The sequence below is a fragment of the Equus caballus genome, chromosome X (genome assembly GCF_041296265.1).
Source record: "Equus caballus isolate H_3958 breed thoroughbred chromosome X, TB-T2T, whole genome shotgun sequence".
In the NCBI taxonomy this organism is placed as follows: domain Eukaryota; kingdom Metazoa; phylum Chordata; class Mammalia; order Perissodactyla; family Equidae; genus Equus; species Equus caballus.
The window spans coordinates 128,584,037-128,604,285 of NC_091715.1; the positions used below are offsets into that span (position 1 = coordinate 128,584,037).

The 20,249-nt window shown below is 50.6% G+C and overlaps 1 protein-coding gene across 4 annotated transcripts; it reads right to left on the minus strand.

The window, feature by feature from the left end:
- Window positions 1-564: 564 nt before the first annotated feature.
- Window positions 565-12,126, minus strand: LOC111771741 (uncharacterized). Of its 4 annotated transcripts, none has more exons than XR_002805654.2 (4): window positions 11,831-11,945; window positions 7,897-8,016; window positions 7,032-7,171; window positions 565-6,818 (listed from the first exon to the last, which is right to left on the minus strand). XR_002805654.2 is itself a non-coding variant. In XM_070257198.1 (4 exons), exons 1-4 carry the CDS (start codon window positions 11,987-11,989, stop codon window positions 6,534-6,536), a joined length of 744 nt encoding a protein of 247 aa, XP_070113299.1. In that variant the 5' UTR covers window positions 11,990-12,126; the 3' UTR covers window positions 565-6,533. The 4 variants fall into 4 exon arrangements, 2 of the variants coding, with proteins under 2 accessions (XP_070113299.1, XP_070113300.1); XR_011434667.1 differs by having other exon boundaries at window positions 7,897-8,190; window positions 11,831-11,940; XM_070257198.1 differs by having other exon boundaries at window positions 7,897-8,056; window positions 11,831-12,126.
- Window positions 12,127-20,249: the final 8,123 nt, after the last annotated feature.

Here is a 20,249-nt window from a genome sequence, read left to right on the forward strand (position 1 = left end):
AGGACAAAGAGAAGTGATTTGAACTTTGCGTAACGATGAACTCCCGTTACAAATGGGACATTGCAGCTTGGGTCCCTGTAGACTGGATGGCAAGAACACTTGCTGACACCTGCAGCCCAAGACGTGTATGAAATCCCAGGAAGGGAACCAGACCCAAAGACCCAACCACTTCTGAACGGACCTTCTCTAGAAGCATGCTGATTACCCTACCCCGCCTTACCCCTGGACCTATCAGAAGACCTCCCACCCTTACTCCACAGTCCCCACATCTGTGCTGATGGCCTTCAAGAAGTGGCTCAAAGGATCACCCCATAAGGGGAGGCATTAGATTACCCACCACCTGTAGGGGAGTACGTCTCTAAACACAGGGGCCAGCTTAACAAAGGGGAGAACTTCCATCAGGGCCTGGAGAGCCCCTTCCCCTGCCACCAGGCCCCTGTCCTTGATGCCTCAGGATCTATGGCACAGAGCTCTGCCCCGGTGCAAGTGATGATGCACATGGCACAGCCGCAGCTCCCTTGACCTGAGGGTGTTGACTGCGAAGAAAACAATCGACAAGTGGAATCTTCTGAAACAAGTGAATTTTATTGGGAGAACACAAGGGTTCTTTAAAATGCAAGAAACAGAAGCAGCAAACACATTGTAAAGACACAGCAATGAGGATAGCAGAAAAGTATCACACCGAGTTGGTATGGCCAGGGAACTCAGTCACACAGTAAACAGAGGGTGAGGGAAGGTCTCCGAGAAAAGGCTCCTACTGGAAAGGCTACTCAGCCTGAGACCTCGGCGGTCACCCTGTAGAATACACGGACAGGACAGACACATCTGGACACGTCTCCACATGTACAGTATTTCAAAAGATTTCTTGAGTAAGCACAAAAGCACACGTTGTAAACAAGGAAAACAACCCAAAGTCCAACCTAATGCCAAAGTCACAGTACCCCGACATCAATTTCTGGTCACATGACAAGTAGCTGATGTCACAGGCCCCATCTCTGAGTCGAAGTCCTTCAGGTGAAGTTCATGGGTTCTGGAGAACCGCTGTGAGTCTAGGAAAGTCAACACCCTGTGGACTAAAAGTTATCCTTACACACGGCCAATGCTAAGGCTCCATATAAGTGGAAAGTCCAAGGCCCAAAAGAATCCACACGCAGTCAACGCCGTTACCCCTTTAACCATGGAGAAGCAGTCTTCCCTTCAGTCCTAAAGCTAAAGACATTTGAGAGGGAGCGCTCATCTGTAGTCAGGGGAGGGCCTTTAATATTATTTTCTGAAACCACTTTCTTGAGGGATGAAGGAAAGAATGACCCAAAAGAGCTGTACATATTTAATGTATATGATTTAAAGACTGTGGAAATAGGTAGACATCTGTGAACCATTACCAAAACCTGTGCCATAAACAGACCCATCCTCTCCAAAGTTTCCTTCCACCCTCTAATAATAATAATAATAATAATAATAATTACCATTATTATTATTTTGTGTAATAAGAAGACAACATAGAATGGACACACGTAGCAAATCTTTCAGTACCCAGCCCATCTCTCCTGGGCTCTGGAGAAGTGGCCCAGCTGCGTGGTCCCCGGCTTTAACCATATTTCACACACGGCAGCTCAGCAACGCCCCCACGACAACAGTCCCCCAGTTGATCCGAGAGCTGGCTCGACCACGGGCCTTTCGGCACTCTGGAAGGCCGCTGTGTCTGACTGCTGGGGGACACTGAGAAAGGCAGTGACTCCCCCCAGGATTCACTGCACAGCGCCCACGGCTGTTCTCTGAAGTGGAGAAGCAGCAGCACGCTAGGTCTGCGCATGAAGAAGGAGAGGCAAGGGAAGCTCAGAAGGCCAAGGCAAATATCAACGTGGAGCTGGCCTGACCGGCCACCCTCGGGAATCCACACACTGTGCTCCTGGAGTCAGCACGATGGACTGAGAGGGCAAACTCGAATCCCGCGGGGTCTAGAGGAGATCATTCAAATGGTACGGGAGTGCCCACATTTGCACATTCTTTCCACCCTTTTGAGAGGACAGCACACGAACTAGCCATAAAACAGGATCAGAGTCCTCTCCTCCTACCAAGTGTCATGTCACCTCTTGTGTGTCACAACACACAGAGATCAACCCTCTGACTTCACCTGCAGACAAACTCAGTTCGCTGGGAAAACGGAAAATGACAGTTGTCACCACAATAAACATCTTAACTGGACAAGGGAGCCATATTATCTCATATCACGTCCATCAGTGTCCACTGTGACCTTCTGGCCCACGGATAAGATGACCCAAAGGTAGTGCGGGAGAATGTATGTAGGGGACACGAGACACAGCCCTGAACCCACGATGCCCATCACAGCTGTCACACCAAAGTCCCTTTTCCTTCACACTCTCAATTTTTCATTCTACTCTCACAGTGTGCTTATATCTCCACTCGGCACTTATGTGCCCGCCTCAGACTTCAGCAATGGAGAGAAATCAACAGCGAAATATAGGAAAACCAGAGGAGGCGTCCTCTTCTCAAACTGCAACTGTCCACATCCGCTTGCCCCTCCATAGCTGCAGCATCCAACACTGTGCCGACGCCCCTCACCGTTGTGGACAGCACCCACTTCCCTGAGAGTGCACACAAGGTCCCCTCAAGGCAACATCACCACCCCTGTGAGAGGACCAGAAGGGCAGAGGGGCAGACCACCAAGCAGCAAAACCTTCTCACAGAAACAGGGGAAGGGACAGCCAGAGCCACTGACTACATGCTGTCCTATTCAGCAATGAAGAATAGGTGGGCAAAATCCTCCAGCCTGGAGAGCTCACCAGGCACATTCCTGGATATCCAGGCTCATCTGCGCACATCCATGAGGATCTAAATGTCCACGGCCTCATCTACTGTTCATGGACAGGGCCCAGTGACTCTCCTCTTCCTACCAATGTGCAGAGTGTACTCAGCGGAAGAGTGCCGACAGCTCACATGCAAACGCTTGGCTAAAGCTCCAGCCCAACTCCCATCCAGAAATTCAGCATCCCTAATGACTCCTAAGATGCCATCGCCCTGCATGGTGGACGACATTCTGTTCAGCACCTTCATGTCAGAGCACGCAAGCCTGACGGCGGGCCACGGCCAATTTCTCCCCAGGGACCCAGAATTTCCCACACCCCACATTCGGCCATTGCCGGCATGCGCTTTTTGAGGGACTTGAAAAAGGCAATTGAGTCATGTGATGGTGGAAGGAAGAAGTGTCTGCGTGGTCTGTGGAAATATCACAGCAGCAACAGCAGCTCGCTTTCATCATTCTCTCCATGGGGACACAACTCATCAACAGCACGAAAGAGTGACTGGGCACCTCTACCAAGAGCGATTATTCACCAGAGACAACCATCTGAGTCCTCTCCTCCTACCAAGTGTCATGTCACCTGCTGTGTGTCACAACACACAGAGATCAAGCCTCTGACTCCACCTGCAGACAAACACTCAGTTCCCTGGGAAAATGGAAAGTAAAACCCTGTTGGCAGAATAAACGTCTTAACTTGACAAGGGAGCCATATTTTCTCACAGCATGTCCATCAGTGTCCACTGTGACCTCCTGTCCCACCGCTATGCTGACCCTAAGGTGGTGTGGGAGAAGGCACATAGGGGACACGAGACACAGCCCTGCGCCCACCATGCCCTTCACGACTGTCGCACCAAAGTCCCTTGTCCTCCACACTCTCAAGTTTTCCTCCTACCCTCAGAGTGTCGTCATATCTCCGCTAGGTACTTCTGTGCCAGCCCCAGACTTCACCAATGCGGAGAAATCAAAAGCCTGAAATAGGAAACACAGAGGGGGTCTCCTCTCCTCTAATTGCGACTGTCCTCACCCTCTTGCCCCTCCATAGCTGCAGCACCCAACCCTGTGCCGACGCCCCTCACCGTTGTGGACAGCACCCACTTCCCTGAGAGTGCACACAACGTCCCCTCGAGGCAACATCACCACCCCTGTGAGAAGACCAAAGGGGCAGAGGGGCTGACCACCAAGCAGCAACACCTTCTCACAGAAACAGGGGAAGGGACAGCCAGAGCCACTGACTACATGCTGTCCTATTCAGCAATGAAGAATAGGAGGGCAAAATCCTCCAGCCTGGAGAGCTCGCCAGGCACGTTCCTGGACATCCAGCCTTATCGGCACACACCCATGAGGATCTAAATGTCCACGGCCTCATCTACTGTTCATGGACAGGGCCCAGTGACTCTCCTCTTCCTACCAATGTGCAGAGTGTACTCAGCGGAAGAGTGCCGACAGCTCACATGGTAACGCTTGGCTAAAGCTCCAGCCCAACTCCCATCCAGAAATTCAGCATCCCTAATGACTCCTAAGATGCCATCGCCCTGCATGGTGGACGACATTCTGTTCAGCACCTTCATGTCAGAGCACGCAAGCCTGACGGCGGGCCATGGCCAATTTCTCCCCAGGGACCCAGAATTTCCCACACCCCACATTCGGCCATTGCCATCATGCGCTTTTTGGGCGACTTGAAAAAGGCAACTGAGTCATGTGATGGTGGAAGGAAGAAGTGTCAGCGTGGTTTGTGGAAATATCACAGCAGCAACAGCAGCTCGCTTTCATCATTCTCTCCATGGGGACACAGCTCATCAACAATACGAAAGAGTGACTGGGCACCTCAACCAAGAGCGATTATTCCCCGGAGACAACAGCAGTTCTCTCTCAGAAGACTCCCTCATGTTAATGTACTACACAACAACGTAGGAGGGCAAAGAGCCAATGTTCCTCGAGCCATTATTCACAGGCTAAGTCAGTGCACAGAATCAGGCAGAAACAGCAAAGCATTCCTCAGCAGCAAAGTCCAAAATACTCCTATTGCACAAGTCAGCAACAGTCCCCATCGTCAAAATTTCATCTTGGCCAGAGGGCCGTATGTTCTCATGTCACACTCAACCATCTGCATTGTTATCTTTTATCCTCCAGCCATGCTGATCCCTGGTAGTGCCATGGATGGGCCAGCGGGCAGGAGGCACTCTGGAACATACAAAGGCCAACACGCCTTTGACACTGAGGGCGCATACCCTCCTCTCTGCTCTGTCCTCCTGCTCTGAGAGCAGCTCTACAGAGGACACTCTGTCCAGCCCCCTTCCCAGCTCTAGGCTTCAAGCACCGGAAGCAAGGAGTTAGTCCTTCCATCTTTCCTGATCACAGAACCCCCTTCCCCACCAGAGCCTCCAACCTCCATCATTCTTCTCCTCAAGAGAACAGACAATCAGAAGTGGCTGGAGAACCAGTCACGAAATCTCTTTAGTTCAAGAAGTGTTCCCCCATGTAAACTGCTTCAGCCACAATGGAAAACAGTATGCAAGTTCCTCAAGAAGTAAAAGGAGAGCCACCCCATGATCCGGCAATCCCAGCCCTGGGTGTACAGCCAATGGAAACGAAATCACTGTCTCAAAGCCGTGTCTGCACCCCGGTGTTCAATGGCGCACTCTTCACAACAGCCGACACACGGAACAGGCTCAGTGTCCATCAACAGATCAGTGGGTAAAGAAAATGTGGTACATACATACAATGGAATACTATTCCGCCATAGACATTTTGCACAGAACAGGGAACCAGTATAACAAGGAATACACTCCATTTCAGGAGCCTACCCTTAAGGGGTCCAATATAATCCCTTCTCTTTCCAACCCCCACAGCAACAAGAGGAATGAAAAAATACATATGGCAAACGCGACTTTGACATGGAATACTTCACACCAAAAGCTACAGCACATTAACACTCCCAGGAGTGAGCAGACATTCATGAGTACATGTCTCACTGGGTGAGTGACATGGCTCGCCTCAGAACGAACTCCTGGGAGAGAACCCGATCAGCTTCTCTTTCCCTGAGAGTCTTGATTTTGAGAATGTCATCAATTAGAGTCACTCTTTTGGAATCCTCAAAGCCGTCACTTGTTTTCAAGTGCCAATACTCAGCAGATTGACCCTGAAACCATTCATCTAGGTCTTTCGCACCCCTCCCGCCATGAAGGGACCTCAAATGAATGTCCTGGGCAGTGGGCCCTAGTGTATGTGGAAGGGGAAGAAGGCATCGCAGTTACGGTTAAGTTTCACAAGTTGAGTTTTTGACTAGCAACCAGGCCAGTGATGGTCACTGTCATGTCACTTGGTGAAGGAACATGGGCTTGAGCACAGGTATTTCTAAGTATCTCAGGTCTCAGGTTTTCACTGGGCAGACAACATAATGACCCCTATCTTCTGCAAATCTTATGTGATCCAACCAATCAGAAGGATCAAGAATGACTTTGAAGTGTCAGTGGGCTGCATAAAGGCAACATACTTTAGTCTCTACTCACAAAGAAATGTGGATTGTTTTCACCCTTGGTGAGTGAACTTCAGCTTCTGTGATGCGACCTTCTGGATGAAACCTGTGCCAATAAAGCAATAGAGGAACCGGGAACCAGAGCCATCCATGAGACTAAAGGGCAGAAGCGTCTTGGAACGCACCTTACCTAGTGCAGATTTGTATCAAGAACTCCCTCCCAATTACCCAAACTCTTCACTTAAGTTTCAACAAATTAACCACCCCCCAGAAAACAAGTGACTTTATACAGACAGGGAACAGAGGAGATCTTGGTGGCACTGCCAGTGAACAAGAAGCCTCCAGCCTGAACTTGGTGCTGAGCCACATCAGCTTTGACGAAAGGTGTCCATGTTGGCCGGAAAGACTGCAGCTCAGAGAAGGCAAAGTCCGAATTGCCCGGCTTTCCCCTGGCATCACAGGAGAAGTAGAGAAGTTGGTTTCTAGAGAGATTGAAGGAATCGCTGAGGAAATTTGCTGGTCCTGTGAAAGGAAACAAAACATTTCGTTGAAATGACGCCTAGGGTCTCAAGAACTGAAGTGGAAGCGGGGGCTCACAGGGAGGGAGAGGACCTCAACCAAGCCACAAGGGTCTGCTCTAATCTACGGATTCTGGAAGTGCTCAGCTACTTCCTTCAGGACCCGCTGCATGCCGAGCACTTACAAGGATCATCACACTTGATTCTCACAACATACCTGATAGCAAGGTGTGCTCCCCATCTCCATCTGTGGAAACTCAAGCTCAAAGATGAGAGCTAGAAAGGGCCAAGGGTCTTTCTCACTCAGATACCAGAAATCTATTGTCCACGAAACACAACGTCTGGTCGCAGCAACATCTGCTAGGCAACAAAGTGGCCAACAACGTACGGAGGGGTAAGCGCGTGAGCAAGTACGGACCTATTCATTACTTCAATTGCTAGACTATGCCTGCAGGACCACTGCTACGTAAATGCTCACCCACCCACAACCGGGGTAGACTGGCAGATTGCCATTGTCTGGCACCCACTTGGTGGACGGGTCTCACCTTCTCCCCCGTTTCCCACTTAGACCCGGTCTTAAATCACATCCAAATCCACGATCTCACACCCGAGATAAAAAGCACATGAGCAATCTCCCACAATCTTTGGATTCCTGAAGGTTGTGTTTGACCGTCCCATCTAGTCCATCCTGCTTCTGCCTGGTCTGGCAAAGGTTTTCCAAAGGATAAGACAGATCAAAACCTTGACGTGAAAATGTCAACATCGGTTCTTTTTGAAATCTGACAGTCTAATAAAGTCAAGGTGTCTGTAACAGTGGCACCCCCAGGAAACAGAGGAACACCAATAGGGACTGGAAAAAGACGCCACTGACTAGCCCAGAAATTGGCGGTAGACCTAGCATCTCTGACATGGGGTTCATAAGCAGTGCCCAGGGAGTGCCCCCGACGTTCCCGGAAATTCCCCTCTTAGACACTCAGGGAAGGGATTTCCACACCATCTGAAATAGCGCTACAGCTAACAGGAGATCAGTGCTACCCTCCCCCCAACACCTGTGGCCTCCCATCACACGAGATGGCACTTACTTGTCTGCCTGCTCTTGACAGTTGGTTCCAGTTCCACTCTCTTCTCCGTACAGGCCCACAGGATGACCTGGACTGGACTTTGCCACCACAGGTCCTGAAGGGGATGGTGATGGTAGAAATCTGCAAGGAGACTTGACTTTGGGTGGACAGCCCAGCACAACTGCAGGAAAAACAGTTTACTTGCCAACTCATATAAGTCAAGCGGCTCAGGCGAACTGGTTCTTTCCCTTATCCTGAGAAATTTCTGAAAATGGTCGGTGAGGCCAGAGGACCCACTCACGCACCTTGTGTGAGCTAGGCCAAAAGAGTGAAAGACACTGTGAGACAGGCGCTCCATGAGTCAAACCACAAGATAAGACCACTGCTTTAGAGGCCTCATTGCCCCTTCAAGTGAACCAGGGTTCATCCCGCTTTAATCAAACACGGATGGGATTCACTCAACATTATGTTGACAGGTGTGACCAGTGACTGGCTAGAAGGCGGGGGGGGGGGGGGTGGGGGGGGCCGGGGTCTCCCAACTCCATTTTTTCTGTTCAGTAATAAGGGAACTGACTCACACATAAAAGGATGGTAACAAACCTTTGGAATGTGTGCCTGCTCTCACTGTGTTCCCAATTACTGACACTTACATGCCACGTAAGATTACAGGTAACAATTCATTCACATGGGTTCTGTCTTCTACTTAATAGACCATGAGATGCACATTAGACAACTGGGTCGTTATATTAGTCTCAGTAATTGGTAAAAGATTAAGTTCAAAGACTGCTAAAACTAGGCATGAGCTAACTGAATCCAGAACAATTTCATGAAGAATTTCATATAGTACATAACGTTACTACCATCCGATATCGAACATAGGTCTTTGAGGACAAAACAACGGAAACAACCGGACATCTGGAAATACACAGATTGGGGAATTTGCTCTTAATTTGCAATACGTCCTACTGTACTATGGGCAATGGGCACGGATTAAAAGCACCTTCATTCCACACGTAGGTATTGATCCAGGTCTGGGGCTCTGCCTGAAAAGGCAGGACTCACCGGCGAGGTGAGTGAGTGTCCCAATTCCGGAAATTGGTATTCCTGCCAGTACCAACTGTGCAGATAAAGGAAGACCAGCAATACAACCAGTAAAGCAAATACCAGCAATACATCTGTCCCATTTCTAAATGTGATCAAGGTGGATTTAGAGAACACCAATGCCCCACCAATATTCAAGTCATTAAATCATCTCTACATGAGCTAACATACATAATTCAAGTCAGTATCAAGAATCAACCTGCAAGAAGGCTCATAAGCCAACTCAACCATCACCATTATGTAGAGGAAGTAGTTGTTTTCCTTGACAATTCTGAGGTTACTGTCAGGCGATAGTGTCCTCAGGATTTTGAGGAAAACAACAATGTTCCTTTAATTTAATTCTCCCCTTGAATACACAGTGGATGTCGCAGGACGGAGGCATGAGGATAAACACACGGGCACTGTCGATTTCTTAACCCGACATTGTAACACTTTGAGCCACTAAGGCACAGTCAGCACTTGTGTGCAAAGAGGCAAGGACAGCACCCTTTGACGTGGGGGTGGGGCAATGGTACTTGCAGTCTGGCCCAGGACCTCAAACAGATGGGATAGCAGTGGTCCTGGGGCAGACCGGTCAGGACATGAATTGGCCTATCCTGCTTTTCTGTACATAGAAACTACACAAAACGTTTCTTCTCTGGGACAACACCAGGGAAGGAGGAACCAGGCCAACGTTTAAAGAAATGACAACGGAATAAATGCACAATTATTGCCCTCCAGTAATAGACATAAGCATGCCCGATGACCTGCAAGGGCCATTCCCTCTTAACAGCACTCATTCTGGAGGTGAATTTCCATCTCTGTAAGTGGAAAATGCCCCACGATTTTAACAGGAAATGCATGAAAGGACTCAGGACAGAACCCAATCGAATAACGCGACACGCAACACACAATGATTGCTGGAAATGAAATCCCCGAAGAACCCAAATGACTTCCAGTGTTGACCAGTGAGGCGCACTTCCGGGAATTCAGTGTCGTAAAACAGCGCCGCTCAGCCAGATCGACAACGTGTGAATTTTTAACATTGAAAACAAACCTTTCTTAATTTTTATTAGAGCTATGAAATAAGAAACGTAAAAGCTAAAATTTCAAAACTTTAATGGTATGAAAAACCCTTAACAGTAAATAAAATGCAAGATTAGGCTAGCAGACCGCTTGAAGCCGCTAAGTGTCGTAAAGCAAAACGCACAGACACAATTAGGACCATCTTGTCCTCATTTGTCAATCGAAGGTGACATGAAAAACTTTAACACAAAGGTAACGAAAAGGATCAGGACGTATCTTTAACAGAATAAAATGACCCCAAATGCCATTGTTCCGTAAAACACAATCCCACCCCGGGCCAGGGACGCACGTCAACATACGGTTAAGAGCATTCGCTGTCGTAAAACAACAAGGACTCAGCCAACTGAAAGTTCGGCCCTGTACGTGGAGAGGACCTCAGAACGTGGAGTTTTTAAGAAAAGTTAGGAAGACGGAGAAACACCAGAATAGAACAATATAAATCAGGTCAAACACGCAATTACATTATAAACTTATGACACTCTATCAGAGGGTACATTCCAGCTCTGTAAATTAAAATTTCCCCGAAACCATTTAAAGGACGTTTATGGGGAGGGCCAGGACCTCCTCATTAAACGCATGAGGAAGGACATGCAAAATTCAGTGCCCAGCAGGGTCCAGTCCTGGCTGACAAGGGTGGCTAAGGGGCCTTCACACAGACTGGAACACTTCTGGTGCTCAGCCGCACAAATCACTTCCCAAAGGGCACACGGAAGAGACTATCGTTTGAAGAATGCTTAGGAAACCCAGCTGAAATCCACATTAAACACATGCAAATGGCCACAAAATCACGAGGAAGACAAAAACACCGCGCGCTACGGACGGATGAGATTACAGAATGAAACCAGCAATAGAAGCCCTGGGGCCGTGATGCCCCTCAGGGACTCGAAGCAACAAGGGCTCGCCCATCACACCGCTGGGTTTCACACTGGAAAAGTGTAGGGAACACTACAGTTTGCATGCAAACACACTGACAGCGTCTGGGCCACTCTCCACTCAGCGCGATGACATTAGGTGCAGAAGGGCTTTGCAGAAATACGTAAAACAGCGTGCAGTGCTGACTGAAGGGGACTCGCGGGGTCAGGGAACAAGCCAAGCCTGAGCTGAGCAGGCCGGCTGTTCACTCTTTCCCCCGACGTTATCAGGGTGTCGTTCTTTTTCAGCCGCACGGGAAGAAGAGCATCCCGAAATGGGAGCAACCAATGAAAGGAAACGCGCACTCACGCTGGGCAGGGAAACCCAAGTCTGCGCTCGCAGGCGGCCATGGGCCACCAGCTGTCACCCTCGCACACACGCTCCCTGAGCGCGTCACCTCCCTCTGTCCGAGTCGAAAATCACCGAAATCCCGACCCTGACGAAAGGGCTCACGGAAACGGACAGGACCCAGATTTCCACAAACACCCGGGGCCAGCCTCCAGCCCGCGACACTGGACAACCAAAGGCCACACCCGCTCCCTGGCCGCCAACGGCCACGGCCCGTCCTGGACCCACGGCCACTCGGCCCTCCGCCCCAGCCCCTTCCTCCTCTCCAAGCTGCAGACACCTCCAGTCCTGAAGACCACCAACAGGGGGGTCAAGGCCCACACCGCCACGAGCAGACGAGGTGAGCCTTCCATCAGGTTGTGCCGCAAGCTCCACCGGGGGCCCGGACGCCGCTAAGGGGCCTTCTCTGCCCTCCACCCAAAAGCCCGCCCCGGGCACACTGCCTGTCAGAGGAGCTGAGCACACACCGTCCCCCCGCTTCCCTCCAATCACCCTACAGACAGCCAAGTAGGAAGTCAAGGGAACTTACACTTTGGGGACAGCAGGAGACGGAGCCGCCATGTTCCCCCATCCCGGAGGGGAACGGTCCACGGAAGCCGCGCTGCACAATCCACGTTTTAAAGAGCCCGGTCAAGCGTTTCGCTTCCCTGGACAGCGTTCCTTTGGCCCCGCCTTCCCACGTCGTCATTGGCGGGTCTGCGACGATTGACAGCGAGACTGGCCACTCGCTCCAGCTCCAAGAGCGCAAACCCCGCTCATGTCCCAAGGCTCTGCTTATTGACTGAAATCTTTGCTCTTCTTGTTCTTTCTTTCTTCTTCTATGTCCATCCCTCAACGCCTAGCTCTGCTTCGAGGCTTTTCACGTATCTTTTCCTTAGTTTCCTGTCTCCTCAGACTTTGGAAATCTTGATCACTCAGGCTCTTCAAGCCTAGCTCCGTGCCATCCTCTTCCAGGAAGCCTTCCATGCTTCACTCCTCCCATCCCCAGAGGTCGATGTGAGTTTCCCTTTGCTCTTCGACATGGACATGAAGAAACCTCCGAGCGGCGATTCAGGGAAATCCTGCCATCTCTGGGATCACGGAGTACTTGCTGGGCACAGTGTGAAGGACCCCAAGTTGGCACTCGCAATCTTGGCAAGACGGTTACTGTTGCACACGTTTGGGAAGAGCAGGCAAAAACCAGCAACAGAGTGACTCATAGCAGCCTCCCAGGATTGGTCCCATCAGTGAATTCAAACAACTCCCAACCACCCCTTTCAGGATTGTCATATCCTTTCCTACCTTTAACCTCTGGAACTCTTGCCCACTCGCCAAGGCCCAAGCATAAGGCACTACCTCTGTGAGTCCCCCTCTGGTTTCACGTTCCCACTCCCAACCCCAAGCACAGTTCTTTCTTGTGTCGCTGTAGGATGAAAGTTAAGGGCACTTCATTTCTCTGCTGCCAGGTCACTAAGCTTCCTGATTATGAAGGTGAGGTTGGAAACCCCTTTCTTTTCAGGAGGCCATCTGCTGAGGAATTTTTGCAGCTGCTCTCAATTTGAGACTTGGACAAAAAGAGGGGCGTGGCCCCGCCAGCACTGACTACCTTGAATGATCAACTCACCTGCACTCTCCCTTGGTTGGTGGACCACATAGCCACGGGATGAGGCTCGATGGACTGCACGCTCAGAGTGGACAGTGCCTCTGGGAAGGACACAATAACGCGAACCCTATCCTGCCCAAAGAAAAAGTCATTTTTGCCGTGGTGGGGGTGGGGAGGCGGCGAAGGTGTGGAACAGTGTCATGCAGTAGTCCACGGTGTTGCCGTACCCACCACAGTGGTGGCTTTTCTATGTGACCTTGACTGGCCACGGGATGCTCAGATTAAACATGGCTTCTGCTTGTGTCTGGGAGGGTGTTGCAGGAGGAGGTTGGCATTTGAGGAGGTGGCCGCAGTAAGGAAGATCGCCCTCCCCAGGTACGTGGGCATTATCCAGTCCATTGAGGCCTGAATACAACAAAAGGTGGACGAAGGCAGACATGCCTCCTTTTTGCCCGCCTCACTGCTTGAGGTGGAACATCTCATCTCATCTTCTCCTGCCCTTGGCCCGGGATTGATCCCATCGGCTCCCCTGCTTCTCTGGCCTTCAGACCGGGACTAAACTATGCCGCCAGCTTTCCTGGCTTTCCCGCTGGCACACGAGAGACTCTGGGACTTCTCAGCCTCCACAGGTGCGCGACCAAAATCCTCATAACAAGTCTCCTTTCCCATAACTTATCATACTCCTATTCTTGCTGTTCCTCTGCACATCTCTGACTAATATACCTTGAATTTCGCATCCGCTGCTGCTGTTAGAGAGGGCTTCCCAGTCCTCAAGTAGATCTCTGAAGAAAGGGCAAAATCCAAAAAGTTAACATGAGTTCCAAACTGTGGATGAGGAAAGGACACACCAGAAACAGACGGCCAGATATCTGGGCAGTGCTCAGAACACAGCCACTGGCCGCGATGGGGGTCTTATCTGCTAGAGTCAGGCTGGTCGTTTGCCAGCGCACAGAAAGCTGATAGCTGACCTCTTCCAGAGCTGGGATCGTGGGTCACACTCTGAGGAAGCTCCAGAGGGCAGGAGAGTTGTGGCAGGCTTTCTCAGCCATCACTGAAGCCATGTGGAGGGAAGAGAGGGGAAACTCCAGCTCCTGATGTGACTCCTGTCTCCAGGATCTGCCAGCTCTCTCAACACCTGGCACTAAGGCTTATCTCTGTGACTGGTTCTGTGGATGGACACATGCTGGGCTCTCTCAGTGCTTGCCACAGGATGGCCAATACCACACAGGTCCTGCTTCTCGGATCACCCATGCCCTCTTGATTTTTATGCCACCAATCTTTCCAGCCCCACTCACACTTCATCCCAGGCCAATGCCCTGGGCTCCTGCCTGTCTGGGAAGATTCGGCATTCGCTACTCACCGACTACTCATTTTGGCTACTGGATCTGTATGCGGGCTGGACCTTTGCTCCCTGGATTCATACACCAGCTCTTCCTCTCATCAGATGGGTAACGTGACATGATTATTGTGCCTCTATTTCTTCATGAGTTAAAGCAGTGAGCCAATAAGAACCGTCTCACTGGGCTGTTCTAAGATGCGTTGAGTTAATGCAAAGCCCTTTCTTGGTGCCTGGTACATACCAAGCTCTCACCTAACTATAGTTGTCATTTTGTTATCATCATCCTTCATGTTTCAAAGCAAACCTGCACTCTTACCTGCGCCATTCCCCCACTAAAGCAGCTCGTATGACTCTGCATTTTCTAATGACCACGGAAAGCACCTTCCAGGTTCCAGGTTCCCATCTTCCAGGCACTTTCTAATTCTCCCATTGTTAGTTCCACATCTTTATCACTTTCATGTATGGCCATTTCTGCATGCTAATTGATAAATCTAATCGTCCTAAGTGTTTAGATATATATGCACACATATGTGTATATATATATCATCTCTCCTCTCCAAAGTTCCCACAAATTTCTCCTATAGAATAAGATCAGATCGCTCTTTATGTAGCATGGTATGTAGGGGTATTCTGTAAGTGCACATGTAGATAGTGAAATAGTGGTTGTCAGTGGCAGATCTCCAGAAATACTCCCGCTGGAGGAATTCACAAACTCCCTTGTCTGCTGACCGGTTTTGCCAGAAGACTCAATGTCAGTGGTGTTCTGATAGAGAAATTGGCAAACGGCTCTGGGAGATTTGGTTGCGTCCCTCGGGCCAGTCTGTCAGGAGACGAAGCACCAGGCTGAACCGTGTCCTGCCCCAGAGTTGACGTGCTACACAGGAGAGAGAGGAGGCTGTTTCAAGGTCCAGGGAGGAGCAGGTGCACGGGAGCAGGGGTCGGAAACAACATGGCCTCCTCAGGGTAGAATGCACATCGTGGTCTGATTGGAGAAGGGAGTTCAGGATGTAAGATGAGGGGAAAGGCAGTGCAGAGCACACAACCCTGGGTGGGATGTGGAAGGCTTCATTAAGAATTTAAGGCCTTGAGTAACAGATTCCATTTGCTTTAGAAATGTATCCTTTGGGTGTCAGTGTGCAGAGTGGATCCAAACGGAGTCATCTGAAAAAGGGAGGCAATATAGTCATAAGGAGGCTGTTAGAGTCGAGGTGGGGGTGAAGGAGTGCTGGAGCTCCTCCAGGTGCCGTGAAGGTTAAATGGAAACACGGGCCAACAGGGCGTGCGGTGAAGGTGCAGTGGCAGCCATGTGAAGGACGGGCAGTCAAGGAGTCAGGGGCTACTGCCAGTTTGATGGAGCTGCTGCCTGGATGGATGGCGGTCCCCCCAAGTGAGAAAAGGCACATCGTATCAAGGGGGGTGGAGAGCCAAGGGGACAGCAGGAAGGCAGCAGAAAATGCCTCCTGTCACAAGTCAAGAAGTACTCATAAAAGCATATGATTGAGAAAAATGGAGGCAACCGCTCAAAAGACATGCGTAGTTTTGGCCTCTGGGATGGGGAAACGAGAGAGCAGAGGAGGGGCAGGAATTCACTGCTTTCACTACAAGCCCTTGTGTACTATTTGATCTTTTAAAAACTATCTATGCGTGTATTCCTTTGATCAAAATTAAAACTTACCAAAAAGGAATTAGAATTAGAAGGAAATTGGGGGAGGGGACTTTAGGGAGTGGCACATGAGGCCAGATGGCTTCTGCCTTCCTATCTGTCTAATAGTGTATGTAGGTCCTAAAATGTTCCTGAGTTATCACGAGATATGATTTCCGTACTTTCTAAGCAAATCACAGACCATAAGGAAATGCTTTAAAAGTAAAAATGGCCAGTAATCTGCAGGTAGCCCAGATCTTCCTAACTCTAGGGAACTTTGCGTGAGCAATAAGGTGAAAACAAAACAAAGATTGTGATTAACTTTTCAAAACTGAAACACTCAACAAATACCCCATGGTGATCATCCAAGGGTCCCACATTTTAGTGTTGGTCATAACAGCAAGACAGCGGAAATAAACTAAATGTCCAACGCTAGGAGCTTGGCTGAAGAAAAAACGTACGTTGATAGACTAGAACACTATGTAGCCATTAAAAATAAGGAGAAATAAATTACCCAGGTGGAATGAATTTAATAGATGTCAAGCCCCCTCACCACCAGCTCGAGCGATTGGACCAGAGACAGAGAGAGAGAGAGAGAGAGAGAGAGAGACTGAGTGCACACGTGCACTCACACACTCCACCTGGTTGTAGAGACATAGTGATACCTGGGAACGTGATTGCACTGTGACGAAAAGCCAGGCCGGGGCCTAAGCACTTTCTACACATCATTTCACGTGATCCTCACAGCGGACTCAGAGATGCGGACCGTTATCACCTCCGAGTTGCAGGAGAGGAGCCAGGCACAGAGAAGGATAGTGCCCGAGTGACGAAATACTGCAAACCATATCATCCTGCCCACTGATACCAGACATTCACTGTCATGATTCGTTTTTAGTCGTATCTTTATTACTTGAAGAGTGAGGCCGCCTTTGAAATTTTCGTGGAAAATTCCCTCTCTAAGTGGGCGCGACGGGGGCTGGAATTTGGGGAAAGCAGGGCTGGGCAGTCCATTTCTGCAACCTCAGTCGATCCTCCCAAGTTCTTGCTTGGCACACACTCACGGAGGCTCAGGCGGAGCTCAGAGGCACCTAGAGCGGACGTGAATTCTAACCAGAAGGAGAAGCAGGAACGAAACATCAAAGCATTCCTTATCACAGGGGCTCCAATAAAGCAAGCGGGACTCAATGGGGAGATGTCACTAATAAATACCACTTTCTCCTCAGCACAGGCTGGGGTATACCCCTTAACAGAGCAAGATCAATTATGCATATTTCTCAACAGGTCCAGTTAAAAATTTTCACTTGCAAGGAGCACAGGCCGTTGGGTTTGTCTTTCACTTTTCAAATCCTTTCCCCCGATTCACGGCAGGGCCGTTTCTCCCGTCCCACAGCCAGAAGAAGGAGACAGGCAGCGAAAGTCCAGCATCCTCGGACTGATGGCCTGTTCTCCTCCGTGACCCACTCTCACGAGCTGAGTATCTCTGGCAACGTCTGCCGAAGACTACGTTGGACAGTTAGGGGCTGTCTCTGGAGCTCTGCTGACAGTCCCCGAGTGCAACAGGACACGTCCTTCACCTCAGGCTTTCCTAAGAGGTAGTTCTCTGAGAGCACCACGTGGGACAGAGCTCCTCTCTGACACCAGATCAACAGAATTCCTTTTCTACCTTTCTCTATCATTTCCCCCTGCCTTTCCTCCAGGTCCTCTCTCGATAGGACCAGACTTCCGACTCTACAGGCACAGAGGCAGCTTCCGGGCCCTGCACTTCCCTGAGGCTGGTCCACAGCCTGGGCTCTCTGATGTGACCCTTGACCCCTGCCCTGGACACAGTTCCCTCACTGCCTCCACTCTCAAACTGGTGCTCGCACCCTGATGACTACCGGCGTCCGCTTCCTACTCCAGCAACGCAGGCAGCCTCTGTCTAGAATCCTCGTCCCCAGGGTAGGGGTGGGAGTGCTCAGAGACCGGTATCCATTCTGTCTTCGAGACATGACTGACCACAAGTCCCCGGTTTGGGTAGTTTTACTGCAAACCCAAGAGCTGCCCTTCAAATCCTTCCTGAAAACTGCCTGGGAACCCAGAGGCCAAGTTCATAAGCCACATTTGGTTCAACCAAAGAATCTGAAGGATTCAGGGCAAGGTATTGACGTCTGAAAAGGTGGAGGCCCCACGACAAGCCAGGATGTCAATACTCAGGGGCTTGACTGGATGCTGATGTCTGGCCCTCTGCTGTGTTTCTACCTCAACGAGTCCTGTGGTCTGGGGTAGTGCAGCCTCATGATTTTCGGCAGGTCCCAAAGGAGGGGATGTTAGGTAGACAGAAAAATAATATAGACAATGATCACCGGATGCTCTTTCATTTCCACACAGCCTTCTTCCATTCATACGATTCCAAAAATGCTCCCTCCTGCCATGACTTGATCACTCCACATACAACCAAGAGGTAACCGGACAGAGACAGCATACACACACCTTCCACCGTCATACTCAGAGCTGCAGGCATGGGGCCTCTGTTTACAGTTAATCTCCTCCCAGTGATGTCTCCTCTTTCTCTTGCTCAGTCATCATCCCAGCGTAATGTGGATATGCTACAATTCCACGACCTAAATGTTGAATTCACCAGCACCACCTCTCCGTGCTATTTACATTACTAAAGTAGAGCTGAGAGAATTGAACTAAAGAACGTGCATAAGCAGGGAACAGAGATAGAGAGTACAGTCCTCATTTCTGCACACAGCCCTGAGGTGGTCCTGTTAGCTATGACTTCTCCATCAACTCCACGGCCCTTTTGCCTTACCCTCTGGGGAGGCTCAGTCCTTCACTCCTGGGGTCTGAGTCCTTGGTGCTCCTTTCTGGGGTTGCAGTACTCTGTCGGGACCTACTCAGGACTGGAGGATAAGAAGCCACCTGAGGGGACCCCCTGAGTCTCATCCGTATTCCTCCTCGGCCTCATTCTATAGCGTAAACACCACAAGCACCTGTTTTGAGAGGCTCCAGGAGCTAAGAGCGGCTTCAAGTATAGTGGAACCAATATTTCCTCCCATACGGGATGGGTTTCTTCCTAGGGGACCAGAACCTCTAACCAGCAGAGAGCAGAGTTGCAGGGCGGGGAGGTCAAACTGGGGCAGATGAGTCAAGTGTGCGTCCGAGGGGAGATCCAATAGCTTCCATTTGTGTCTTCTTACCCTAATACCCTTTCTCCAGGGCACAGGCAGCCAATGTGGGGGCAGGTATAGGAGACGGACACCTGTCTCCACCGGGAGACTTCTCGAGTCGAGGGCTGGCTGGAGCACCCTGTTCCAGCAGGGAGAGCAGGGACCACAGCGAGGAAGACTTAGGAAGAGAAGGATGGGGGTAAACTCCTACTCCCTGCCTGCTCCCTGCCTCCCTGGAATTCGGTCGCATCAAGGCATGCATGAGTAGACAGAGGTGAGGGGAAGGAAGGAGCACCCATGGTGCTCAGCCCAGGCCATGCCCTCACATGCCACCAGAGGCAGCCCTGTCTGCACATCCCAACAGAGGCAGACCTGCCCCTACGTCCCACCAGAGGTAGACCTGCCCTCACATCCCAGCACAGGAGGCACGGCCCTCACATCCTAGCACAGGAGGCACGGCCCTCACATCCCACCCCAGGCTGCCCTGCCCTCACATCCCACCCCAGGCAGCCCTGCCCTCACATCCCACCACAGGAGGCACTGCCCTCACATCCCACCATTGGCAGCCCTGGCTCTTCTTGGCCCACAGGGGCTCTTCTCCTCTGTCTTGTGGGCTCACCAGCAGTGCCATATCCCACTCATGGTCTGCCACCAGCATCTACTCACATACACTTTCTAGGACCTACTCTGTCATTCCAATGACACAAAGCAGGTATGTCCCCACTGAAAAGGAGTGTGCAACAATGAATCCACGTGGTGCATTCACGGGGCGGGGTTGTGGCCGGGTTTCCTTCCTCACACAATTCCTCACCTTGCCTTGCCTTTACAATGAAGCAGCACCGCTGCAGGGAGTGCAAATTCCTCCCCCCGTATGGGGAATAACCCTGGGCAGCATCTACCAAAGCGAAACATAAGCATCCCTTGTGACCCAGCAATGGGAACCCCAAGTTCTTTACCCTGCACAAATGTGTACAGATGTTCAACCAAAGATATGTACAAGATCTGACTGCATAGAGCAAGGAGGAAGAAGAGACACTACTGACGGGGCCATTAGAATAATCCAGGAGAGTGGTAATGGAGGCTCAGACAAGGGCAGTGACAGCGGAGGTGCAATGACCCGGGCACATTCTGGTTGCTGTTGAACGTAGAGCCGAGGACTTGCTGACGGAGCTAATGTGGGCCATGAGGAAACGTGGTCATTGAGGAGGTCACCACGGTGTTTGGCTTGGACAA

Coding starts and splice junctions, on each gene's coding strand:
- LOC111771741 (XM_070257198.1), bottom strand. CDS start 11,989: ATGACGACGTGGGAAGGCGGGGCCAAAGGAACGCTGTCCAGGGAAGCG. Junction 7,172..7,896: donor TGTCAAGAGCAGGCAGACAA/GTAAGTGCCATC, acceptor GTTGCCTAGCAG/ATGTTGCTGCGACCAGACGT. Junction 6,819..7,031: donor GGAGCACACCTTGCTATCAG/GTATGTTGTGAG, acceptor TTCCTTTCACAG/GACCAGCAAATTTCCTCAGC.